The following is a 27,524-nucleotide window of genomic DNA, read 5'->3' as shown; positions in this document are numbered from 1 at the left end:
TGGTTAACACTACCCCTGCCTCCCTCCCTGGAACGCAGTCCAGAAACAGGACATCTCAGCATTCCTGAAGGGGATACTGACAACAGTGCAGATGCCATCAGCAATGCAACTGGCAGTCCCTCTCTTTACTTTGTAGTATCACTGCCTTATTTCAAACTCATATCTCCCCTTACTTGAGTTATTCACCAATCTCTAGTTGGTCTTCTTGCTTCCAGTATTAGCCATTCTATAACCAACTAGTCCTCCATTATGTTCTCAGATTGATCCTTCTATGTGACAAAAAAACATAATAATATTTCTCTGCTTAAAAATGACTTTCCAATGGGCCCTAAGTGGCTCAGTTGGTTAAGCATCCAACTCTTGGTTTTGGCTCAGGATCTGATCTCAGGGTCCCAAGATTAAGCCCAACATCAAGCTCCACACTCAGTACAGAGTCTGCTTATCTCTCCCTCTGCTCCTCCCCCATGCTTGTTTAAATTCTCTTTCTCAAATAAATGATAAAACTTTAAAAAAAAAAAGTGACTCTCCATTGATTTTTGGATAGAATCTTAGTAACTCTGCATATGAGGTTCTTCATCTAGGACTCACCTTACCCCTCACCACTTCCTCCACCACCTTCTATAACCAGGTATAATCAGTTACTGCAAATTTGAGCAAACCTTGCCCTTTCTCCTTCCTGAATACTTTCTCCAGCCTGATTTGCCTGGCTACCTCTTTCTAATCCATTAGTCAGCATTTCCTCTACAAAACCTTCCTTAATCCCTCTGTTCTGTGTTCCTTTAGTACTCTGCATTCATTAATCTACTTATGTATTCAACAAATCTTTACTTTACAGTATGGCCCAGACAATGATTCAGCTGTGAACAAGGCAGTCAGGTCTCTGGAGTCCAGAGGGCATATTTTATGTTATTTATTCTTTATCTCTCTCTGTGTGTCTAAACTGAGGTCCTCAAAGGCACAAATTAATATGTCTCACTTACCTTTGTGTCTCTAGCACTTAGCACAGACATAGGGGTAGGCAGTGGTGGCAGCCAGTGGCGCCAAGGACACCTTCAGGAAACAGTGGTGGTGCCGAGTGGGGAGCTCCGGCTGGGCTAAGACAGCAGCTACCACAGTCCAAGACACATCTAGGATGGTGGCGTTCGTCTTCTGTCAGCCTCTGTCTCAGGCCCATCATGAAGGTGACCATCAACATGGCCCTCCACAGCTGAAGCAGCCAAGGAAGTGCTGAAAAGACTTACGACCATGGTGCACGATCACTAGGTCTCCACCCTGCAGATTTCTATGAGCACCATGGACTTCATCCACTTGGAAGGCAAGGTAGACAAGAATCTGGTCACCTCTTTCCTGGCCTGCCTCCATGGCAAGGTCATTAAGCTTAGTGACTTCCTCCAAGTCAAGGTGCATGCCGCCAAGTTCAAAATCAATTTCCTCACATGCCAGAGAACTCTTTCTTCCATGACACAAAGGATGAGGATGAAATGCTACCCAGAGAGAGGCCAGGCATCTGTCACTTGGAGGGGGCTGCCCTGCAAATTATTTGCCCTGAGGAGTCAGCTCAGCAAGTTGGTCATGGTCAAAGTGCTTGATAAGTCAGGGGAAATATGGAACATGGACATCCCCATGCTGGATCCCCAATGGGAGGAGACGACAGGCCAGAACTTCCACACCTCCAATTTCGGGAACACTTGAACTTCCAAGCCAAGGTTGCATACTGCAAGTACATACATGGGCTTCATCCAAGCCCTGAGTGCCCTGTGCCACCGAAGGTCGTGTAGAAAGGCAAGGAGTGCCAGGCCACTGCCACTACATAAGGTTTCTCTTGATTCTGGGCACCTGGGTGGCTCAGCCAGTTAAGTGTCTGCCTTCAGCTCAGGTAGGGTGCTGGGATTGAGCCCCTTTGGGCTCCCTGCTCCGTGGAGAGTCTGTTTCTCCCTCTCCTTCTGCCTTCCTCCCCTCCCGCTCATGTTCTCTATCTCAAATAAATACATAAAATCTTAAAAAAAAAAAAAAAAAGTTTCTCTGACTCCAGACACCTGAGTGATGCCTCACTGAGGAAATAACAGCTTGAGAGGCTTCAGGAGCTGGAACAGCCAAGAAGATAAAAGCACCAAGAGGAGGAGCAGAGAACAGAGCCAAGGAAAAGAAAAAAACAGGAAGAATTGGAGAGAGAAAGAAAAAGAGAGGAGGAGCTTCCCAAGAAGGAACAGAAGCAGAGGGGCCGTGAATTCTTTCCGAATCAGAAAAAGCCCAAGAAGTTACAAGCAGAAGAGCAGAAAAAGCTACAAGAGGAAGTGATGCTGGAAGAGTAGGAGCTGCTGCTCAGAGGAACCTGAGTCCATGGGGTTCCTTGCAGGGCTGCTGGGCTGAGCCAGGACACCTGCCCGCAAGGCGTGGTTGGTCTTGGTCTTGATATTTAGCTCCAGAACCACCTGTTCCTGCTTGGGGCTGCCACCTGTGCGTTTCTCTGAACCATGGAGTCAGTGTCACGACCCACCTCCCCACTTTCCTCGGCTGGTTATAACCATAACAAAAAAAAATAAGTCTAAATACCAAGAAGGAAAAAAAAGCTGGAGAGAGTCCTCAATATTTTTTTATTATTTTAGAAGACTATCAGTGACATAAACATTATATTATTCTTAGCTGCAAAATGCTCAGACTAGTGGACAATGTAAACTAGCCTGGGAGTGGTCACACACTATTCATACCAGCCCTAGAATTTCTTCTGAGTAACTCCCAACATGGTGTACCAGCACCATCCAACTAAAACATAATACAAACCATACACACATTTAAATCTTTTCCAGTGGTCACATTTTAAAGAACAAAAATAAGTAAAATAAATTTTATAATATATGTATTTAGGCAATATATCCACAAAATAATCATTTGAACCTGTAATCAACCTAAAAACTAAGAATTTTTTTAAAGATTTTATTTATTTATTCATGAGAGATGCAGAGAGAGGCAGAGACATAGGCAGAGGGAGAAGCAGGCGCTTCAAGGGGAGCCCGATGTGGGACTCAATCCCTGGACCGAGGAGCCGGGATCACACCCTGAGCCAAAGGCAGACACTCAACCACTGAGCCACCGGGCGTCCCAAAGCTGAGAGTTTTTTTTATACAAAATCTTTGAAATCCGATGTTTATTTTACATGTACAGCACAACTCAAGCTGTACTAGCCACATTTCCAAGGCTCAGTAGCCACACGTGGCTGGTGGCTCCTGCACTGGACAGCACATGTGTAATTTAGAGTAATGGTTTCAGATGGCATTTTAGCAGTGGTCCTTCTTCTTCAGGTGAAACCTTAAGCTGAATGCTATTGTGTAAACTGACCAGAGCAGGGCAGCCCAGATTGGAGCGTGGAGCACAGTTGGAATCTCAAGAGCCCCACTTCAAATCTGCTCATGGGCGCCCCCCCCCCCCATACCACTTACAGGCAGTCCTTGAGACAAGTCCACAAAAACTCTGCCATACAGTGGCTCCCACCCTCCCCTATCTGCAGTTGACTCCAATCTTTGAAAAAGGGCCTTCTGAAAAATCTTGCATTAAGTAACCATTCATTTGTGTTGTCTTCTTTTTATTCCAGGGGCACCTATTGTTGCTGCTCAAAATTTCTAACCAGAATAAGATAAATGAGAGAATACATTGAATGGGGGGTTGGAGTGGGCGTGGGGTAAGAGGGTGGTGGAAAGTTGGCATTATCACTGGCCATATCATAGTAAATACGGTATTGGCTTTCCATTAGATTTTTTTTTTATATCATCATTACTAGACGTGTGGGGCCTTTATTCTAACTAGGATTGCCAGATAAAACACTCTGCTTTGATGTGCTAAATCTGACAACCCTAATCCCAATGCCCTAGGGCAGTGCAGTGGGCTGGAGCCCTTGAGTTTTTAATTAAGACCAGGCAACCATCATTAGGTAAATTAGTGTCTCAACCTCAGCCGGTCAAAACAGAACACTAGCTTTATAAGATTTTTTTTTTTGCAGGGATTATAGAAATTATTAGTGATCTTGTCAGCACAGTTTGAAAAACTATAAATTTCTTTAAGTAGGTTTGAGATTTCCTTGGTGGATTAAGGGAATTCTGAGGATTCTCAGTCCCAGAAGCTCATCAACAAATGCAGACAATGAAATACTATTCAGTGCTAAAAAGAGAAAAAGAAAGCTAAAACATTAGCTGTCATATTAAGAAATGAGGATGCACAAAATTTCCAGGAGAAAATTTAGCAAGCTAAATAAGCAATTTACCAACTAGATTTATTTCATTCACATTTGACTGTCCAATGGTAATAATAATAATAATAATAATAATAATAATAATAATAATAGGGCAGCCCTGGTGGCTCAGTGGTTTAGCGCTGCCTGCAGCCCAGGGTGTGATCCTGGAGACCCAGGATCAAGTCCCACGTCGGGCTCCCTGCATGGAGCCTGCTTCTCTCTCTGCCTGTGTCTCTGCCTCTCTCTCTCTTTCTCTGTCTCTCATGAATAAATAAATAAAATCTTTTAAGAAAAAAAAATTAATAAATATGTCAAAGCACTGAACAGGTCAGGGTGGGGATAAAGCCAAATATTACCTTTGTATGCAGTTGGTTCCTCCATAATTAGCTCATTCCTTACCTTTACACATTTAACTTTTTATTTATCCTCCTCACAAAACTGTTTGAAATAAAAATCAAAGCTGGTAGCCAAAACCTCCTATGTCTTTCCAGCTTCCTCTTCCTGTGTGGATGACACCATGGATGTCCCCAGGGGTTGTTCTGCAGCGCTGAACTCATCCCACAGGGGTTAGTTCCAGGAAAAACTGATAGTTGAATTCTCAATTCTGAGGAAATTTCAAAACAATCTTTTTAGGTCGCACAGTTCTTGCAGATCCTTAGAAGCAATGATAAACATAGGTTGTTAAACTTGGAATAGAAAACATTCTGAAAATTAACAAACTGCCTTTAGCAAAAGGATCTGTACCCTCTACAGATTTTGCAATAAGTCAATATAGGACATGTAACTGGTGACATGTAGGGCCTTTGGGGATCACTCAGGATATAAGCTTCTATGAATTGCTGCTGGTCTTCTGTAAAATAGAAGCAATCTTAAGACACAAATACTGTGACCTAATCTTTTTACTACTTTTTTCTGATTTTTTTCTACTCTGTATTTTTCTTCATTAAAAAAAAAAAATCTTTTGTATTTAAAAAAATTGAAATAAGACACCTAAGCTATATTTCAGAAGAATGTAGGTTAGGAAAAGGAAAGAAGGAAGAAAGAAGGAGGGGAAGATTGATTCTTTTATCAAAAACCACAATATGTTCTAGAACATGTAAGAATTTCTCTATGAAGCTAGAGGTAAGATAAAAATAGAATGATTTTCTCGGATTTCAAACTATACTATACATCTATAATAATCAAAATGGTATGGTACTGGCACAATAATAGACACATAGATTAATGGAACCTCGAAATAAACTGATGCTTACATAGTTAATCTGTAACAAAGGAGGCAAGAATATTCAGTGGGGAAGAGAGAGTGTCTTCGACAAATGGGTTGGGAAAAACTGGACAGACACGTGCCAAAGAGTGAAACTGGACTACTTTCTTACACTCTACACAAAAATAACTCGAAATGGCTTACAGGCTTAAAGGTAAGATCTGAAACCATAAAACTCCTAAAAGAAAACACAGAGGAAACTCTTGAACATCACAATATTTATCAGCAACATTTATTAGCAGTATTTTTCTGGATCTGTCTTCTCAGGGAAGGGGAACAAAAGCAAAAAAAATAAATAATTGGAACTACATCAAACTAAAAAGCTTTTGCACAGCAAAGGAAACGATCAACAAAACAAAAGGACAACCTACTGAATGGAAGAAGATACTTGCAAATGATATATCTGATAAGGGGTTAACATCCAAAATATATAAAGAACTCATACAACTTAACAAAAAGATAATCTGATAGCAAAATGGTCAGAGATCTGGAATACATATTTTTCTGAAGAAGACATACAGATGGCCTGTAGTCACGTGAAAAGATATTCAACGTTATTACTCATCAAGAAAATGCAAATCAAAGCCACAATGAGAAATCTACCTTAGACTGGTCAGAATGACTAGTACCAAAGAGGCTAAGTAATGTCAGGTATTGGTGAGGATGTAGAGAAAGGGGAGCCCTTGTGCACGATTAGTAGGAATGTTTCATGTTCTACTATGGAAAACAGTATGGAGATTTGCCAAAAAATAAAAAATTGAAATACCAAAGGATGCATTATTTTCACTTCTGGGTATTTATCTGAAGAAAATGCACACACTAATGTAAAAAGATATATGCATTTTAAGTTTACAGCAGCATTCTACAATAGCCAAATTATGGAAGCAACCCAAGTGTCCATCAATAGATGAATGGCTAAAGAAGATGTGGTATATTTATACAATGGAATGTTACTTAACCGTAAAAAGGAATGAAATCTTGTCATTCACAACAACATGGATGGACCTAGAGGGTACTATGTTAAGTGAAATAAGTCAGACAGGGAAAGACCAATATCCCATGATTTCACTTTATGTGGAATCTAAAAAAAAAAAAAAAAAGATAAATGAACAAATAAGTATACATAATTACAGAGAACAAACAGGTGGTTGCCAGAGGGCAGCGGGGTGGGAGGAGGAGTACAATAGTGAAGTGCATTAGGAGGTATAAACTTCCAGTTATAAAATAAGTAGGTCACAGAGATGGAAAGTACAACATGGGGAATATAGTCAATAATATTGTAATATTATTGTATATTATTTGTGTGGTGACAGATGGTAACAATACTTAGCATGGTGGGCACTTCGTAATGTACATAATTGTTGAATCACTGTTGTATAGCTGAGACTAATATAATATTGTATGTCAACTACACTTTGATTTAAAACTTAAAAATAATAAAATGGCTTTATTATAAAATTTGTATCACTACAAGCAGCTCCCAATCTAAAAAGCAATTGGATAATAAAGGTTCATTCTCTAAACTGTTGTTCAGAGCTCAGAATTTTTCTTCCATAGAAACATCATAAATGATTGAGCTCAGAGATTAGACATGAAAAGTTGATTTAACTCCATAGTGATTGTGAAGGTCAAGATTCCTGGATCTACTTCAAATGCAACTAACAACTCTGTGCGATATTCTTCTGATGGGAAAACCTATATCAAGTTCCAACTCACAATACCAGACACACTCCATGCCCCCCGTCTATCTCCCTGCTCATTTTGAAATTCTCAGCAAAAACACCAGGACCTTCCTAATGGAATGGTTGAGAATTCAGGTCTCCTGTCTCAAAACCCTTTCTAGAAGTTATCCCTTAATATCTGGGCAAAAGGTAATGCTTGGGTCAATCATTCTTGTGGTCTCTCAATTAGGAGTAGGATATTAGCACCACAAACACAGAGCCTGTAGATTCAGACCTCCTCTATATAATGGGTCATAAGATGTTAAGGCAGATAGTATGATTGAAAGAGCATTGGACTGTGGGTCAACAAATCTGAATTTGATTCTTGACCATTACCTATGTAACCTTAAATGGATAACTTGACATATCTGGGCCTTATTTTTCATTTATTTAAAAAAAATAATAGGGGAACCTGAGTGGCTCAGTCAGGTAAGCATCTGATTCTTGATTTCAGCTCAGGTGGTCTTAGGGTTGTGAGTTCGAGCACTGTGTGGGGCTCCACACTGGGCGTGGATCCTGCTTGAGGTTCTTTCTCTCCCTCTCCCTTTGCCCCTCCCCACCTCTCTACCTCTAAATAAATAAATAAATAAATAAATAAATAAATAAATAATAGCATTCCAATTTTTGAAAAGAAAGTTTCTAGCTTTCAAGAGAATTTCAAAGGAATCTGTCACCACAACCACCACCCTCCCCAAATTAAGAACAACTGGACAAACTGATCTGCTAAATATTCTTAGCCCTGGCATTTTAAATTCTAAGTCTGGTATTTCCTTTTTTTTTTTTTTTTTTTTTTAAGTCTGGTATTTCTTAGTTAGAGACTGCCTAACCATGATTTTCTCACCGAATGAGTATTGGGACCCTCCAAATCATCTGGTATCATTCTCTTCCTCTATATTAGTAAAACAATAAGCAGAATGACAAAAGTTTTATAAGCTTTCCACATGATTTCTCATTTTCTGAAAATCTTTCTTTTTGCTGTCATAAAAGATCTATTCCTTCCAAACACTCAATTTCCAAATGGGAGTTTACATTGATTGACTAATTGGATAATTTCTAGGTCTTCACTCGGTGTCCTGGAGACTTCCCCCTCCCCCATCTCCTCAATCAATTCATCCTTCTACTTCAATTTTCTTGACATAGTCCTTGCTCCTAAGAGTTTTGAACCCAAGACAGAGGTTGAAATCTAAGGTCAGCCCTCATAATTTAGAATCTTTTTCTTTCTTTCTTTCTTTCAGGAAAAGGAGCATGGAATTGCTTATCCTGCGTGTGGAGTTACCACCTAATGGGAGGAATCTGTGCCTCAGACTGTCTGGTGGGGGAATACAGAGTGGGAAAGGTACAGAAAGCTGGACATGGTGTGCCTTCCTCTACTTCTGCAGAGGCATGGGAGCTAGTTTTGGCCTGTCATTCTGGGCAAAGTCAAAAAGTCCTAAAATTCCTACACTTGCTCTAGTTTTATAATCTTCTACCTCTGCATCATGGAATAATTGTGCTACCCACCAGTGGCCTCAATTTCAGTCAAAGGAAGTGAGATGACCTGAGATAAATAATGGAGAAATTAGATAAAAAGGACCTCAGATTTACCTTTACATTCATTGCTCATGACCTTAGAAGTCCTGTTAGGAACACCACATCAGAATTAAGAAGTTTTGGAGTGCCTGGGGGCTCAGTGGGTTAAGCATCCAACTCTTCATTTCTGCTCAGATTATGATCTCAGGGTCTTGGGATTGAGCCCATGTCAGGCTCTGTGCTCAGCATGGAGTTTGCTTGAGATTCTCTCTCTCTCTTCCTTTGCCCTCCCCCCACTCAAGCTTGCTCTCTCTCTCTCTCTCTCTCTTGCTTTCTCTCTCTTTCAAATAAATAAATTGAAGAAGAAGAAGAAGAAGAAGAAGAAGAAGAAGAAGAAGAAGAAGAAGAAGAAGAAGAAAGAAGAAATATCTTCTCTCCTACCCCTCTGCTGTCTGACCTGAAATGCCTGAATAATGTCAGAACTACACAACTGCTGTTGGTCTTTCATTTCCTGCCCCCCTGCATGGTGTACTAAGAGAGATATTGTTTCATTTCCTTGCCTAGAAACCATGGATATTCTGAGTTCACTAACTTCTTGTGTTTCCAAACTTTAGAAATTAAGTAAATCTCGCCATGGTGAAATTAACATGATCCAACATATTCACATTAGGAGCTCTCATTAAATCCTTACACTTTGGAGAAACTGAGGATCAGAAAGATTAAATAATTGCTAAAGATCACATGAGTAGTAAGTAACAAAGCTGGGATTGAAACCAGGGGGCCTGGTGGCTAATCCAGGATTTGGTAAAATAATTACAGCTGAGAAAGCACTTTATCAGCACCCGAAATATGCCAAAGTGCTCAACAAAGGCAATTTCCATTCCTTCCTTTTCTACCATACCATCCTTCCAAAGCACAGAAGTAAAATAGGAAGATATCTTCCCTTATCTACATTTTTAGCACCACCGAAGGAGCAATTTGTCAGATAGGAAGCCACTTTCTCCTTCTCTCTCAACTATTGTCACTGAGATTTCACTGTTTCAGATGAACAGTCACAAATATTATAATGAGGCAGGGCCATAAGAATCTAATAACCACAGAGGCAAATCAGCTTAACGTACATGAGTGAAGGGTGTCGGGTCAAAGAAAAATCCCAGCACTGGCTTGATAAAAAGTCGAATTTGAAAAAAAAAAAAAAAAAAGTCGAATTTGAGTGTCATCTATGTTGGTGACATCAGAGCTAGTGCTGAGGACTCAATCAACCAGGAGAGCACAAAAAGAGGGCCACTGCGGTTCAGCTGTCTGTGATGCTGCCATGTGGGAGTGATGACAGTGTTGACAGTGTAATTTTTAAAGAGAAACTAGGAACTGATTTACAAGTGAAATACTCTAATTTTGTTTTTTTTTTTTTTTTTTTTTTTTTTTTTTTAAAGATTTTATTTATTTATTCATGATAGTCACAGAGAGAGAGAGAGAGAGAGAGAGGCAGAGACACAGGCAGAGGGAGAAGCAGGCTCCATGCACCGGGAGCCCGACGTGGGATCCGATCCCGGGTCTCCAGGATCGCGCCCTGGGCCAAAGGCAGGCGCCAAACCGCTGCGCCACCCAGGGATCCCGAAATACTCTAATTTTGAAATGTGGGCAATGAATCAAAAGTTTTTTAAACTGTGAAGGTCAATTTAGTATGAGCCAGACAAAACTTGTTCTTGACCAGATACAGCACATGAGCTGTCAGTTTGTAACTTAAGCTATTCTAGAAGCCTGTTCTCCCACTCTTGTTACCAGTGGATCTCAGATGGAAAGAGCCATCAACGGTTTCCTTCAAGTGAGAACAGTTGGGTCTGTGTTTCATTCTCAACAGTTAAAATGGACCCAGAACAAGCTCTCTTTCTACTATCCCCCACATGCCTCTCTCCCTCCCTCATGGGGCCAAGATGGAACTCGCACCAGGGAACTCCAGTGCCTTGTTAATTGATCCACACTCAAAAAGAATCTCCTGATTGTTCTTAACAGGGGGACAATTTTACCTGTGAAAAATGCCACGAAAGCTGCGTGGAATGCAAGGGACCTGGAACCAAAAACTGCACCGTGTGCCCCGCCAGCCTGCTGCTGCTAATGGATGATGGCCGTTGCCTACAATGCTGTAATGTCTCTGATCCCTCCCACAACCAGGAGTGCTGTGACTGCCGGGACACCACAGGTGAGGGGAGTTGAAGAGCAGGCTGCAGAGGAAGGGCCTCTCTTCTGTAAGGGGATGAGAGCAGAGGGGAGAGGAGGATGGAAAGCTCTGGAGAATAAATAGAGCTACCTTTTTATGGAGTGCCTGCAATGTGTTTACTGTACCTAGAGTTTTCTGTCCATCAATTCATCTAAGCAATTTTTTTTTATTTTTAATTTTTTTAAATGTATTTATTTGAGAAAGAGTGTGTGGGAGCACAAGCAGGGAGGAAGGCCAGAGAGAGAGGGAGAGAATCTTCAAGCAGACTCCCCACTGAGCCTGGAACCCAACTCAAGGCTTGATCCCAGGACCCAGAGATCACGACCCGAACTGAAATCAAGAGTCAACAGCTTAACCAACTAAGCAACACAGGTGTCCCAAGTAGATTTTTTTAAAATGGTCTCTAATCACATGCTCTACCTGCTGAGCCAGCCAGGTGCCCCTGTAAGTAGATATTATTAATACCGTTTTTCAGATGAGGAGACCAAGGCTCTAAGGGTTTGATTAACATACTCCAGTCCATTGCAATGTTAAGGGCTCATCTGGAATTAGAATATAGGCCCTTTGGACTACAAAGCCTGCATTCTTTCCACTGCTGTGCTACCTCTAAAATAAGAACTCAAGTTCATCTAGAATCTCATTTTTTTAATTAAAGATTTTATTTATTTATTTTAGAGAGAGAGAGAGAGAGAGAGGGCAAGTGAGCAAGCAGGGGGAGGGGCAGAGGGAGAAGGAGAATCTCAAGCAGATTCCCCACTGAGCGTGGAGCTGGACTCAGGGCTCCATCTCACAACCCTGAGATCATGACCTCAGCTGAAACCAAGAGTTGGACACTTAACCAACTGAGCCACCCAAGTGCCCCCAGAATCTCATCTTTATAAATTCACTTTCTTCTTTTTATCCTTCCCTCCTGGGGAAATAAAGGAAAAGAATTATCAAAAAAGCTGATACCAATATTACCTTGATTCTTCTGTAGACTCATTCTATGGAAGTTAGCCAAAATCTAAGGCTCCTCTTAGAGACTTAAGGTATTTTTAAAATGAACTTTCGTCAAAGCTAGAAAGAAACAAAACCCCTTTTACCAATTCCCAGGCCCCCAGCTGTCTCCTACCTCCAACTCCATCCATATGCATATGGGTACTTGGTCTTCATAGGCCACAAACTCAGAAAGATCCCAAATGGGGTGATTCCCTCTTAAAAGTATATATGTATATTTTTAAGATATATATATATATATATGTTTATAGATATATATTATCTATACTTATAGATAGATTATACATATATATTATATATTTTAAGAGATATATATGATTAATATATTTTTTATTTATTTATTTTTTTCTTAAAATATATTCTCCAGTCCAAAAGCAGATCATTTCTCTGGGGTTCAGATGTATCATGGCCTGACAAAGAGACATCATATTAATGTGAGCCTGTCCATAAGTGAAGTAAATCTCAGACCCATAGCTGGTACTAGTCATTTTTAATTTTTAGTGGCCTTTTATATTAAATTCTAAAGATTATATTTCCAAAAACTGATTATTTCCTTCTTTTAGCTTTTCTACCCCTACAAACAGCTGGTTTCCCCAGCCCCTCATACATATCCACCTTCAGGGTATGATTGCCTGATATCCACACTATGTCAGCTAAGAATAATAACCCTCATTACATCAATGGCTTTAAATGAAACCAGAAGTGTGTGCACATTGGGTGCAGAGTTTCTTCAGAAACGTTCCAACTAAGAACTATTTACTCAGCTTTCCTGGGCCTTCTGCAACACTTGGAGATCCACCTGGGGCAACTCTGCACAAGTCTAAATACTCTTGATTACCTGCCCATTTTTTTTACTGAGACACACTCTGCTCCTTCAAAGAAACCAGATCACAGAGTCTGACCCTAACTCTGCAGACCTAAGCCTGGAGAAGAGTAGGACATGATTGCATATGGTGCCTTAGTAATTGAAACAATCTTGAAACATATTTTATTGATTCTCCTGCCCTAGGCAGTATTTATCTCCAAGTACTGCACACAGATTGCTTATCCATCCCTCGGGCGCTTTAGTATTTCCTCCAGAGAAAAACTCTGTGCTGGTATTGCTAATGACAAAAACAATTATGATAGTGCTATTATTTTAGAAGAGGAAATTCTGCTTGATGGGCAAAAATCCCATGAGAATGAAAGTTGGGATAAAATAGGCAACTTTTTTATCACCAGCAAAAAGAGTGGGAAATACACAGTGGTGATGAATCAGATCCAATTGGCCAGTATGTAATTAGCAAAAATAATTGCCCCTAAAATAATTGGCAGCAGAATTACATCCATTAAGCTAGTATATATAACATACCTAGATTTTCATAAAAGAATCCTGGGGGCAGACCCAGGTCGTTTAGAAACCACTTACGGAAAACTTACCCTGTATTTTAACTTGTACATCCAACAGAGCCTGCTAGTTTTTTCCCTGGTGCTCTCATACTCTTTTATTCTCGCCTCTGGTGAGTTAAAGAAGAGGGGAAAAGAAGTGGGTAACTTACCCAAATCATACCACCTGAATAAATGAGTGAAAAGTAAGAAAAATGAGCTCATCACTGAACTTGTTGTTTGGTCCTTCATTCTGTGAGTTTTGGTTACTCCATGTTCTTGATCAAGGCATTGAAACAGAGACCAGTGAATGAACAACAAGGGGCAGAGCTCTCAACTTCAGAAATCTGAATTATGATAGAAGAGTCCCCTATTATTAAACTTGGTAGTTAGAATTTAAAGAAACTGACTCTCTTCCTGTCAGATTAGAGCTACAGAATGCCATGACACCAAAAACACAGTTGTCAGAATGTTTGCCCAAATGTTTCCAGTCTATAGCATGCAATTTGGATTCCTGGGTTCAAATTCTGATTGCTTCACAAACAAGTTTTTGCCTCTACCAAGTGACAAGTCACTTCCTCTCTGTGGGCCTCAGTTTCCTCAACTGTCAAGAAACAGATTGACGTAATTAATTTCTTTTTTTTTTAATTGTTTCATTGAGTGCTACCAATTTGCCCGAGTAACACAACTTGATATTTAAAACAAATCTTTGGGGGTTCCAGGGTGGCTCAGTTGGCTGGGCATCAGACTCTTGATCTCAGCTCAAGTCTTAATCTTAGGGTCATGAGTTCAAGGCTCTGTGTTGAGCCCTCCACACTGGGTGTGTGGAGCCTAATTAAAAATCAATCAATCAACCTTATTCTCCAGTTGATTTGCCTTTTCTCTACATTCAGCTGTGAAGTCTGTTCTGCTAGTCTTTGGGTCATTTCCTGGGTTATTTACATTGATGTGGGTATTATCTAGATGTGTTGAGGTGAGCCTAGGATCCCCCTACACCACCATCTTCTCTGGAATTCTGACCTAAGTAATTTCTAAGGCCCCACACAGCTTCAAGAGTCAATGGTTTGGGGACACCTGGCTGGCTCAGTCAGCAGAGCAAGTGACTCGTGATCTTGGGATCATGATTTTGGGCTCTACATTAGGCATAGAGGCTACTTAAAAAAAAAAAAAAAGTCAATGGTTTTATAAATAATCTTCTCTGCCCTTAAATATCGGACCAGGTTGAAGATACCTGGGGAGAGGGATCAGTCTTAGAGAAAGTAGGAGTTGAAACAAAAAACAGCATTTAGCAGTAACTGAAGCACGAGCCCAGATGGAATATTTTTCTTAAGAGGGAAATAGAAAAATCGATTGGTCAGATTGGAGACTTGGTGACTGACTCACAAGGTATGAGGATGAGGGGACTCTGTTTCTCAAACTGACCTTCATCCTAGAAGGGTTTGTTGGTATCACCAGATGCCAACTGGGACTCTCAGGGGGGTACACAATGCAATTCTGTAGCATGGTGTGCACTCTAGGAAAATCAGAGACAGTGATTCTACCATTTTGGTTTTCAAAGAGAAAGCAAAGCTTTTTACCTCAGAAATTAATTTTCCTCATTCCATTTCTTCTCCTCCACCCTTCCCCTCTCTGCCCTTCTTCCAACAGAGGAGTGTATCCTTCAGTCAAGTGAAATAGGGCCTGCCGGTGAGCATACCAAGACTGCCCTGTTGATCACATCCTCCGTTATGCTGGTGCTTCTGCTCGGGGCAGCTGTGATTGTCTGGAAGAAATCCCGGGGCCGAGGTGAGCCCGTGGCAAAGCCCGGCTATGAGAAGCTGGCTGACCCTAATAAGTCATATGTGTCCTATAAGAGCAGTCATCATCAAAGCACCAGCTTTGAAGAGGATCAGGTGATTGAGTACAGGGACAGGGACTATGATGAAGATGATGATGATGACATCGTCTACATGGGCCAAGATGGCACTGTTTACCGGAAATTTAAGTATGGGCTGCTGGATGATGATGAGGAGGATGAGCTGGAATACGATGATGAGAGTTACTCCTACCAGTAGGCAAGAGGCCACCCCCCCCAACTCTGCCCCGTTCCACTCACAGGCATGTATGCGGGTGTTACAGTTTGGGGGTTTTATCACCACACAACAGGCTGATGTGTGGGTGTTTGTATTGGTCCCCTTAACCACAAGTCCAGCTAGAGTATGGAAGAAAGCTGAAATAATTAGTTCTTCTTTGGAGTGGCTAAACTCAACCAACCATAACTGAGAAACAAGGATAAAATTCAGAGGGATTTTTCTCAGAATAATAAATCAAAATTACAGAAAGTAAAAAAAAGTGAGATTTGTACATTTCATGAGATTAAAAAAAAAAAAGTGGACCTATTAGGGATTCTGTTTCTCAGCTATGTTGCAGAGATATTTTCTGCTTTCTGGGATTCTGATATTTCTATAAATGATTTTCTGGGGGGATGGGGAGACAAAAGAGTTGTTTGTCTCAGGAGATTTTTCTCCCCCATTAGCTATCTTTAGGCAAAGGTCAGTTCTGTTAGGACCAGCTAAAGGTTTTCCTCCTCATGCCCTTTATCACTGGCCTCCAGACTGTCCCTGGGGAGCAGAAGACACTACCTGCGCTAAGGGTGTTCACAACCTACTTGGAGATGAGGCACGAAAAGGGAGCCAGCATCAGAGCCAAGGAACTATGTGCTCCCTGGGCTCTGGCTCCTCTGTAGGAATCCACAGTCACTGTCCTAGGGCAGAGCAAGCTCAGGCAGGACAAGGGAGCAGCAAGCCAGTAGGACAGGAATCATTACATTCCCAAGAATTGCAGCATTACACTCTCATGATTTTTGTGGTCGGAAACACCAGCTAAGACATTAAGTAATAAAAGAAAAATGGTAGTGTTAACCCAACATAAAATGGGATAAAATGACGAGAACTACATCCACTCCGAAAAAAAAAGTTTTTAGCTACCAAATCAAAAAGCTTTCGACAGCCTGTCACAGACTGAGAGCTCCCTGAGAGACGTGCAAACAACTTGTTAATATTAAGAGGATCCTTATAGAAAAAGTTGGAACGGATTCTCTAACGTGGGAAATCCCAACGTCCTGCTTATGAGCCTAATCCAGCCGCCCACTGGCCTTCCAGCACTCTCTACCACTCTGATCCATTTCTAGACATTCTAGGCTCTCCTTGGTCCACTCTCCTGTCAAGTACATGCTTGGATTTGTGCACTGGGCCATTGTGTGAAATTATATACTCAGGATTTTGCAGATTTTCTTATCCAAGCAGAAGTTACAGGCAGTCCTGTGAAGGGATCACGAAAAATGACATTTTCAGATGACAATGCTGCTCATTAAAAAATTTGTCACACACCTCCTATGTAATAGATATCGAGCTACATAATTCCTTTAAGATGAAAATCACCCCACTTAATACCATGACTGCATGAGTTTAGCACCATTACTATCCTGTTTTTATAGGAAACCTAAGACTTTTGAGAGAGTAAGTAAATAGCCCGAGGTCACAGAAAGCTAATCAAGATTCAAGGAAAAAGAATGACCCTGAAGTGCATAGTCTTAGTAGCTATACTATACTGGCATAAAATAAGAAGCAACCTAAATGTAGTAAAAGAGTGTATATTATCTTATTTCATGATATAGCAACAATTTTACCCTTACTAAATTCATGCATTCTCCTTTTCTTTTAATATAACGTATCACTGATGCAGAAAATCTCTGTGAAGAAGCCTTCCATGTACTGAGGCCTCAGTGTTTCTTTAGGGGAATTCTCTTAAAACAAAGGTTGGCAAACTTTTCTCTCGAAAGGGCCAGATAGTAAATACTTTAGGCTTTGCACAACCATCAACTCCGCCATGTGGCACAAAGGCAGCCAATCCAGAACAAATAATGGGCTGTGTTCCAATTAAACTTATTTAGGGGCACTGAAATTTGGATTTAAGGTAATTTTCACATATCATGAAATATTGTTGTTCTTTTGATATTTTTTTGTCTTCCAGCACTTAAAAATGTAAAACCATTCTTAGCTTAGGGGAGTCCAAAAACAGGTAATGGGCCAGACTGGCTAACAGACGTAGCCTGCCGACCTCGTCTTAAAAAATATATAAATGAATATCTGCCGACCTCATCTTAAAATATATATATATACATTCTCAAGAGTCCATGTGTTTTTATACACATATGATATACTTCCAGCATTTTTGATCATTTAAAATCATCTCTTCAAAATCTATCTGAAGTTCTAATAGTTCTCTTTTCAATCCTTAGAAGTTAAAAATAGGTGTAAGATAGCCATCGTATCAATGGAAGCCTTTCTTATCCTTTGCTGTAAAATTACAGATTTATAGTCTATGCAAAAGAGTAATTTTGTTCAATTTTGTTCTGTGTTGTTCTTCTTCCCTGATTAATTCTAAATCCCTGATAGACTGAGTTGGACCATTTCTTTGTGCAGCCTGGAAATTGTTTCCCAAGGGAAAAAAAAAAATCTGTGTTTATGAAACTCAGGTAAAGATTAAATGAGGTTGAGATAACCATGAATACAAAGAAAAATTGTGTTGTTACCTTATGTGAGCCTGGTAAAAAGGCTAGTATTGTGTGTTGGTACTGTCTGACATCTTTCCTTCTTTGTTCTTGATCATGCCACGTTATCTTCAGACTTCTTTTGCATACTATGTGAACAACTGTCTAAAGAGATAAATACGCGGTTGGAAAACAAAGTCACTTTTTGGTTTTCTGTTTGCAAATAATTTGGAAATATTAAGAGGATCTTATAGACTGGAAATGCACCAAGAGGCTGAGCAAGGGCTTGGAAGGTTCCAGTTCATATAAAGCAATTTTAAAATTGGAAACAAAATTAAATCAAGACCAGATAATGGAATGGGGACTGGCTTATTAACAGCTTATTTCAGAGCACATTGTGTGCTTGGTAGTATCCTTTACCAACTAAGGTACACACTACAATGCTGTTTGTTAAGAGCACTGTTTTTCTTCTTTTTGTCTTTCTATTTTCAATGACTAAAGCTAGTCATAGCAGTTATGAAGCTTCTTCCTAAAAATCGGTCCAATCTGTCAACCCCACCATCACTGACTCAGTTAGGTCCACAGTCTCTCTCATCTGGACCTTTCCTGCTTCCTCCTGAATTTTGCTGAACTTCAGTCTTTTTATTTCTTCCAATTTACCCTCTATCCCTCTATCAAAGATCCACCAGATCTTTGGTCCACCAGCCCATTGCATTCAGGGCTCCCCACCATCCATGCTGACTTTGACATTCAAATATTGCAAGACAGAGCCACTGCTTCTATTACCCACCAGTTCCCACCTCTCCTTATTTTCCAGATTCCCCATGTGTCCTGAATTGCTTCTAAGCTATCCAAGACAACATCTTGTTATTTCCCATCCTTGGGCACACATTGTTCATTCTCCTTGGAATATTCTTCCCTCACATTGACCAGTTGGAAACTTCCCGACCATCCTTTAAAATCATTTTTCCTTCCTCTAACTTCTCCTGGGAGGTCTCCTTTGACCACCTTGAAGATCAATCACTTTCTCACCTCTCTGCTATCTATATGCTCTGTGCATACAGTTTCTCACATCACATTGTGATGTAACTATTTAATTATATATCTGTATCTACTAAAAGAGGGGTAGCTACTTGATTCCCTAGGGTGCCAACTATTCTCTTTCCAGAACCTGGCACAATGCCCAGAATTTGGTGAGAAATCAAGAATTCTTGGGGGAATTGAATTATAAGAAGCCAGGGTTCACATATATGAAACAACTAGACAATGATAATGGTCCTGAGTGCAGAGTTAAGTGGGAAGGAGGAGGAGAGGTGGTGTCAGTTAAGCAGGAGAAGTACAAGACAACTGCAAATTCAAGCCTTAGGGGGTGGGTGCTTTCATGGGGGAGATTCGTTCTTTGGCTTAATTTGAAAAAGAGGATGTGGAAGATAGTCCTCAAAACACTCACTGAAGTTAATAAGTAGTTGATCTGAATTTCATGATGGGAGTAGTGATAATATTAGTTTACCAAGTATGTATTAAGAATTGACTATGTGCCAGACATAGTTCTAGATCCTAGGAAACACCAGCAAGTGGAACCAACCAGATCTTGGGTCCTAAGGAGCTTCTGATCTAGTTTGGGAGAAAAAAATAAATCATAACAATACCATTTTTGATGCCTTCTATGTGTCAGACATAGTCATAGGCACTTTTTTCATATGATCTTATTTAATCTTTACAACACACGTGCTATGGAGCAGTAATATGATTCTCTTACAAATGGATAACCAAGGTGGTGTCAGAATGTTTGCAAGTGGTCCAACTGGGATTTGAATCTAGGACTTTCAAGTCCCTGTTTTTTCTTCTAACTGAAGAATGAACCTAGCCTCTGTCAGTAATCCTTGTATCTCTTCCATTTGGAGGTTAGTTTTAACTCCAAATGAATAGAATTTATAGGAACAATGAATCACCAAGAGTGATGCCAGTGAAGCATGAATGAGATCCTGCAGTTCAAGGGCATCATCTTGCCTGAGGGTCAAGGACAAAACAAATTCTTTTAGGTAATTGTAGACATTAACTATATATAAGTTAACACATTAAAACTCAAGATAAAGACTTAAGTCCTTATTGCATAAATTTGACACTGAAATAGACATTTCAAGATCTGTTCTGAGTTAAGGAGGTCTGCTCCAGAGTTCATGAAAAAAGAAACTGCAGTGTCCTACCCAAGCTTAGATGCCATCAATTAAAATAAACAGTATTCTGCATTTTCACTAAAATGAAATAAATAGATTGTGTTTCAAAGAGAAACAAGAATTCTGTTAATGCCTGCCTGGCACAGACTTTGAATCTAACTGATCACCACATATCAACAACATCTGATAACGAATAAATGAGGCCAAAATTTAAGGATGTATTTGGGGTTTCACATTTAAAGCTACCTATGGGGATCCTTGGGTGGCACAGCGGTTTAGCGCCTGCCTTTGGCCCAGGGCGCGATCCTGGAGACCCAGGATTGAATCCCACATCGGGCTCCCGGTGCATGGAGCCTGCTTCTCCCTCTGCCTATGTCTCTGCCTCTCTCTCTCTCTCTCTCTCTCTCTGTGACTATCATAAATAAATAAAAATAAATAAATAAATAAATAAATAAATAAATAAATAAATAAATATGGGATCCCTGGGTGGCGCAGCGGTTTGGCGCCTGCCTTTGGCTCAGGGCGTGATCCTGGAGACCCGGGATCGAATCCCACATTAGGCTCCTGGTGCATGGAGCCTGCTTCTCCCTCTGCCTGTGTCTCTGCCTCTCTCTCTCTCTCTCTGTGACTATCATAAATAAATAAAAATTTAAAAAAATAAAAAAATAAAAAAAATAATAAATAAATAAATAAATAAAGCTACCTATGTCTACCTTGCATTGTTCTCAACATAGGCAAAAAAAAAAAAAAAAAAAAAAAAACACCAACAAAAAGTTATACAGATGAAGAAGAAAGATAAGAGGGAGGACGTCTGTTTTGTTTACTTCTATTTCCTTAGTGACTTACAGATCTAATGGTACAAAAGCAAATATCTGTTGGTATAAAGGCAAATATCTGTTGAGTGATTATAGGTATAAAAACAATTGCATATAGGTGCCTCGTGAGCTCAGAGTATACACCAAAACTAGGTCCTGTGGCCAACCTTAGCTGTAAAGAAGGCTTGAAAGCAAATATCTGATAAAGAGTAATGAGATTGATTACCCTGCTGTGTTTAGAAAAATCATGACTCATCTTCTGGGACTTTGCCATCCATAATTAAAGTTTTCCATTGTCGAAAAATAAAATAAATAAAAATAAATAAAGTTTTCCATTATCAAGGAAGAGGAAAGTAGAGCAGTGGAGCTGTTAGATAAACCTGATAAGAATGTCCCTCACTCTAACAAAAGTGTTCATTGATAAGAGCTAACCCCAGCTGCCAAAGGGAACTGATAGAAGGCTAATTAAACCATTCCATGGAGCAAATGTGTGTCTGTAAAGAAGAGAATGATAATGCAAGAGCAGAACAAGATGGAAGCCAGGAGAATTACCAGCCCTCTATGACACCGTTATCAGGGAAGCCTCTTCCCTGGCCAGGAGTGGGATTCTGCACCAGACATAAATTCTGCTGTATCCTTGAGGCTGCTTTTAGTTAAAAATTACAGAAAGGTCAACCCAAACAGGTTTCAATACAAAAGGAATTTGTTGGCTCATTTAATCAAGAAGCCTAGGGTGGGATCGAGTACTGCTGGAATGGAGCTCAAACCATCCTCGGGTTCTGGTCGACCTCCATTGCTCCTCCCTGTCTCTTGCTGTGGAGGCCCCCTTTCCAGTGAGAAAGGGGGCCTCCGCTCAATGTGACAAACTTTGCATTCTCTTGGGTCCACCTACCATAGGAAAAAGTCCCCACCTTACCCCGATGCAAGTCTCAAGAACAACTTTCATGGTATCTCATTGGTTCAGAAAAGGCATTTGCCAGTTTCCATGGTGTAAATACACCCATTGTGGCCAATTTCAAGGTTCGAACATGATGTCACTTGATGTAGAGCCTGGAAGAAATGTGAAGCAGCAAACCCTTACAGTATTTCTGCCATACAGACGCCTTAGAAACAAAAATAGCCTCAGGAGCATAACTAATAGTAAAATGTAAAATGATTAAGAAGTGATGAGTTTGGGGTATTTGTTACCTATGTTTCTAATATAACCTCTTCAATTGAAAGTTTTATAACTGAATTTTTAATAATTGCCATGTCTGACAACTGACTCAGAAGATTCCTGAACAATTAACAACTGGCTTTCAGCGGCCAGGACGAGCCAGCTTCAACACACCACGTTTTTTAGATAGAATCTTTCCATCTGTGAGTTCTGTCTTATCAAATCTCTTATCCAGAAATTCCTGTCTTTTTTACAAAATAATTACTTGTTTGCTCGTTTCCACCAGCAATCAAAGTAAAACAAATTTAACGAATAATAATGTTTTAGCAAAGACTTTTTTTTTTCTTTTAAAGATTTTTTTATTAATGAGAGACACAGAGAGAGAGGCAGAGACACAAGTAGAGGGAGAAGCAGGCTACCTGCAAGAAGCCCAGGATCACGCCCTGAGCCAAAGGCGGACACTCAGAGATGAGCCACTCGGACATCCCTAGCAAGGACTTTTAATTACAGCACACGATTCTGGAGTTCTGTTCCAATGCTACCTGTAGTGACGTGGACTGTCTTGTGTATTACTTGGCAGAGAGTAAGCCAATGTATTCATTTGTATTACTGTATAAGAAACTACTACATATATAGCAACTTCAAGTAATATGCATTTATTATTTCACAGTTTTATAACCCAGAAATGCAGGTAGGCTTGACTGAGTTCTCAGCTTAGAGTCTCACAAGGGCAAAATCAAGATGCAAGCCTCTTACCTGGAGGCTTTGGAGAAAAACCATTTTGCAAGGTATTCAGGTGGCCAGCAGAATTCAGTTTCTGGGAGCTCTAGGATGGAGGGCCGCACTACTTTTCTGGCTGTTGACCAGGGATCACTTTTAGTTCCTAGAAGCCTCTCTGGAGTACCAACTCCATTTACAAAAAAAAAGTTTCACTTTTCTTATAATTTAAAGCAACTTTGAAGTAATTTACACTCTAAAAGTAAGTTTATAAAGACTATACAAAATATGCTACAATAGTTACAGGTAATAATAAGCAAGATATAAAAGTTTAAATAGACTACCATTTCAAGTGTATTTCTAAAATTAAAAACCTTATGTGGATTATGTAGGCTGAACTGTAGAAAACAAATAAACAACATTATCTGCCCCCCCCAAATAGTTTAATATTAAAGTGAAAAAAACAAATGTGTATACAAATAACCCAAGATGAGGGGCAATGCAAGCAATGCAGTAATTCGGGGGGCAGGGACAATAAAACCATTAGAACATAGAGGCTGTGAGAAAAAGCAAATTGATACCTCTACATGCTTTTGTAGAGGGAAAAGACATTTATTCTCCCAATAATACAAGTGGGAGAATAAAAGTGTCTGCCAACCTCAGTAAGAGTGAGCACTAAGCCTCTATCTCAACTTTCCTGGCCTCTGTAAACGGACAAGCACACCTTGGGCACCTAGCTGGCCCAGTCGACAGAGCATTCGACTCTTGATCTCTGGGTGGTGAGTTTGAACCCCATGTTGGGTGTCAAGATTACGTAATAAAAAATAAAACCATAAACACTTCTCACATGAACTTGAACCCACAGATCTATTTCAGCTACATGTGATAAAGACTATCGGTCATCCTGCATCCTCTGCAAACCTGGGGAGGTTATTGCAGAGGCAGACCTGGCAAGCAGACACTGTATGTGGTGGACTCCACTTTCTCTTTGCATCATTTCCCCTCGTGTTCTTGTTTCTCAGGGAACCAGCGAGCCTAAGTGGGAAAGTTGCACAATTTTCCAAAGACTTTGGCTCAGGGGCAGCTCCATGATGTGCCCTCACTGCAGTTTCTCTTAATAATAATAATAATCTCATGCTATCCATTCAGAAACTATTCCTAAGAATGAAGACCCCCTTTTTAAAAAATCTTGGTGGGTGATGCCCCAACTAGACTCACCACTTCTGTATTCAGTTTTATAAAGATGATTTGGCATCACAGAAATACCATGAGTTTGAGAATTAAAGATTCCTGGAATAGAATTCCAGCTCTGACCCTTTCTCATGTGGAATCTTGAGCAAGTTACTGAAGTTCTCTGATTCCTCACTTTGTGTGGAAAACTTGAACTCCAGACCCTGCAAGGTTGCCAGGAGGAATGAATGACATTAACGTATGCAATGCGCCTGGTATACAGAAGGGGTCCTATAACTGCTAACGTCCCGCCGCTCCCTCTCATCTCATTTTAGTAGCAGTGAAAGCTTCTTTAATAGTCTCCCTCCCATGAGCCTGTATCTTGAAAGGATTTGTGAGGCAAGATCACATGAGGGAGAGAAAAGTAGACTTAATCTTCCCTACACACTTAATCTGGAAGCAAATACACACCCCCTGAGCCCCTTTTGCCTTCTCCTGCAAAGCAGATACGTTGGGTGAGTGGCTTTATATAAGCATGTCATTAACCGGATTTTCTTACTTGATTTCTCAGCAGATAGGGAAACAGGAGACTTATTCTTTCAGAAATCAGTGCTTTGTTTCAAAGCCAGGAGGAAATCAACCCATTCCTCACTGAAGTGATAAAAGTTTTGGCTAAAGGGCCACACAGTCAATAAACATGTTGGCCAAATGTTTGACCTCTAATAAAATGTGTCCATCTCTCCACACCTTCTCATTCTAAAAAGCAACCTCGGCTCTGCTCCCAGCAGAACAGTGTTTTGTTCTCATTGTTTTGGGTAATCTTCACACCCAACATGGGGCTCGAACTCATGACCCCGAGATCAAGAGTCGAGTGCTCTCCCAACCGAGCCAGCCAGGTGCCCCAGAATAGCTTCCTCATACAAATCCTATGTATACCTCGACCATCCAAGAGAATCCACGCTTCTACAGTACACACCCCTCTTTCCTCCCCAAGTCATGAAAAACTCACATTAGAGTTTGCCTACAAAGCCACAGGGAATCTTCCGAGTGTGCTGAGAACATGGACCAGGAAGAACAGCAGTCAAGCTATTTCTAGGTCACCTTGACTATGAATCCATGTAGAAAAACCTTTAGGCTATAGGATTCGAAAGCCGTCTGAGAAGAGTCAGGAAAGTAGGCCTGTCTGGACAGTGGAGCTGAGAACCCATGAAAGCATCCTCTCCTTTGTCTCTTTGGCCTCCAAATGGCTGTGAGTGGAAGACAGCCTTGAGGACATCTCGGTCCCCACTGAACACAGCCAGCTGATGCCTGGCAGCGAGGAGCCATGGACCTCAGACGTCAGGCTGCAACTGGAGCTCTACCAACAGGACAGGCAACAGCGGCAGATCATCAAGTCAGACAACCAGGTGGACCGGTTGCAGCAAAACCCCACAGTTTGGGTGCCCTAAGACAGTCCACAGGTGGCACAGCTGACCCCTGAACAACACGGGTTCCAAAGGCATGGGTCCACCTGCCTGTGGATGTTTTCACTAAGTACACAACAGTACTGCGAATCTGTTTCCTCTTCCTCGTGATCTTTTTTTTAATATTTTATTTATTTATTCATGAGAGACACAGAGACAGAGAGACAGAGACATAGGCAGAGGGAGAAGCAGACTTCCCCTGAGCCTGGAGCCTGATGTGGGACTCAATCCCAGGACCTTGGGATCATGACCTGAGCTGAAGGCAGATGCTCACCCGCTGAGCCTCCCAGGCGTCCCTTCCTCATGATCTTCTTAATGACATCTTCCTTTCCACAGCTCACTTTAATACAGCAGTATTACAAGTATATCACACATAACATACAAACCAGGTGTTGATCGACTGTCGATGTCATCAGCAAGGCTTCCAGTCCACAATAGGCCATTAGCAGTCAAGTTTTGGGGGAGTCAAAAGACATGGGTGGATTTTTGATGGTGTGGGAAATGGGCGCCCAACTCCCAGGCTGCCCAAGGTCAATTGTATTTAGCTTGGGTTCCAGACTGCAGGTCTTGGGGTGGCAAGCTTCTAAGGGGGGGTAAGGGGCTTGAGGACTGTTTTCAGTATTGATGTGTTCCTCCAGCAAAGGAACACAGAAAGCAAACCAAATTGCTAATCAACAAGTGGCCGGGCAAAGAATCCTGGACAAAGGAGTGTTCAGCTGGACTCTGTGATGCACATCCTATGAGGGGTCTTTGTGGCTGCTACTCCTCGGATGCTCCAAGTACACTGACTTTCCCTCTCTCAGCCTGGGATTGGAATTTTTATTCCCTGTGATCCCTTTGGCCCAACTCTGTGCTGAGTCCTTCACTGCCTCTGTGACTTCCCTTTGCAGCACAGCTGTATAACATCTGGATAATTTCTCCTTCCTGTTTGTTGATTTTCGCTTTTCAAGAGCTGTTTGCTCTTTGCCTGTTGGATCAGCTCCATCCCCTGTAGGTGGATCTCTGGTGGCCTTAAGTAGGCTTGTCACCTTACATTTTCTCGTGAGCACAAATGGAGCTAATGTGTGTGAAAGTCTGTTCTAAGCTGTAAGGTGCTACACCAAGGCGATCATTTCTCTGTTCACCTGTGTTGTCACTTATCCTGTGGAAACTGGGACATTATCAAACTATACAGTCAGGCCAACCATCTGGAGGTGGTTTCTCAGAAAACTGGGCAGCTACATAATCTGTAAATGTACAAATTAAGGATTTCAAAATAGTGAGCAGCAGAGCACCGAATCTAAGCCTGGGGCCCTTGTCCTTCTAAGCCGCCAGCCCTGGGCAATCGCCCAGGTGACTCACCTTTGAAGCCGAGGAGAATTTCAATATATTGAGGTTGATGCAAGGCTTGCAAAAATGCATGTTACTGCATCTACCTCCACTCCTAGTAGGTCAAAGAATTCAGATACAAGGGTGGTAGGGTTGAAAGAAAGGGAAGAAGAGCTCTTTAAGATCCACAAACCGTGGAGCTTCAAGGCAAACCCACTGAAGAGAGCCAAGAAAAGCTTCATGAAAGAGAGCTGCCGGTCACTCTGGGTATCTGCATTCCCATCTTGGCCCGTGTGACACTGGCCATGTCATCTGGGGTAATGCATGTGGCCTCCTGTACTGTAACTTGCAAACTGCACAACTGAGGTGCAAACTTCTCCTGTGGCTGTTTCTAGAGGTGGCTCTTGGCCCTTTTGGAAAAGGTACACGGGACACATGATGACATGGGGCTTCCCCTAGGCGCGGCAATGGGCAGGGAGGGCTTTAGCTGGTCCCACCTGGTCCCAACTCAGCTTCCCCGACCCCCTCCTGGTTCCCACTCACTCTGGGCTAAAAGCTAAACCAGAAAAGAGCCCCCACCCCGTCAATTTGTTAATTCCCTACGCAAGCTGCTAAGAAGTCTCTGTCACCTTCTAAAGGACAGGAGGGTGTGGAAGGAAGGGCTGGCCACACTCACCACGCCCTGACCTCCCTGACCTCCCTCTGGTTGGGTTGTGACATCATAGCCCTGTTTACATAGCTGAGGATCACAATGCCAGGAGGGAGGGCGAGGACCACACCACATCCCCCACTCGTGCTTTCCTGCTGGCTTCTCAGCTGCTCTGAGCCAGCAAAGAGTAGAGAAATCCGTGATTCTCCTCTGACGTTTGGCACCATCTGTTTCCTCTCT

The 27,524-nt window shown here is 41.3% G+C and overlaps 1 protein-coding gene and 1 long non-coding RNA gene across 6 annotated transcripts in view; one reads left to right on the top strand and one right to left on the bottom strand.

Moving 5' to 3' along the window:
* The window catches only part of PCSK5 (proprotein convertase subtilisin/kexin type 5), a 457,779-nt gene extending 440,091 nt beyond the window's left edge, over positions 1-17,688 (top strand). For all 3 annotated transcript variants that reach the window (XM_072837738.1, XM_072837739.1, XM_072837740.1), the window contains 3 exons: positions 8,446-8,546; positions 10,733-10,919; positions 14,946-17,688. In XM_072837738.1, coding sequence (XP_072693839.1) covers positions 8,446-8,546; positions 10,733-10,919; positions 14,946-15,352 — 695 coding nt within the window. In that variant the 3' untranslated portion in view covers positions 15,353-17,688. The remainder of the gene's footprint in view (positions 1-8,445; positions 8,547-10,732; positions 10,920-14,945) is intronic.
* On the bottom strand, positions 2,649-27,248 carry LOC140639493 (uncharacterized). Of its 3 annotated transcripts, none has more exons than XR_012036201.1 (7): positions 26,669-27,248; positions 25,602-25,667; positions 22,734-22,884; positions 17,872-17,994; positions 14,876-15,060; positions 13,353-13,429; positions 2,649-4,879 (listed from the first exon to the last, which is right to left on the bottom strand). It is a non-coding gene; the product is annotated as an uncharacterized lncRNA (long non-coding RNA). The 3 variants fall into 3 exon arrangements; XR_012036200.1 differs by having other exon boundaries at positions 25,602-26,553; positions 26,669-27,246; XR_012036202.1 differs by lacking the exon at positions 25,602-25,667 and having other exon boundaries at positions 26,669-27,246.
* Between the last annotated feature and the right edge of the window lie 276 nt (positions 27,249-27,524).

This window comes from Canis lupus, chromosome 1 (genome assembly GCF_048164855.1).
Source record: "Canis lupus baileyi chromosome 1, mCanLup2.hap1, whole genome shotgun sequence".
Taxonomy (NCBI): Eukaryota; Metazoa; Chordata; class Mammalia; order Carnivora; family Canidae; genus Canis; species Canis lupus.
Note: the sequence above shows the minus strand (reverse complement) of the source record. Positions and strands in the feature narration are given on the sequence as shown.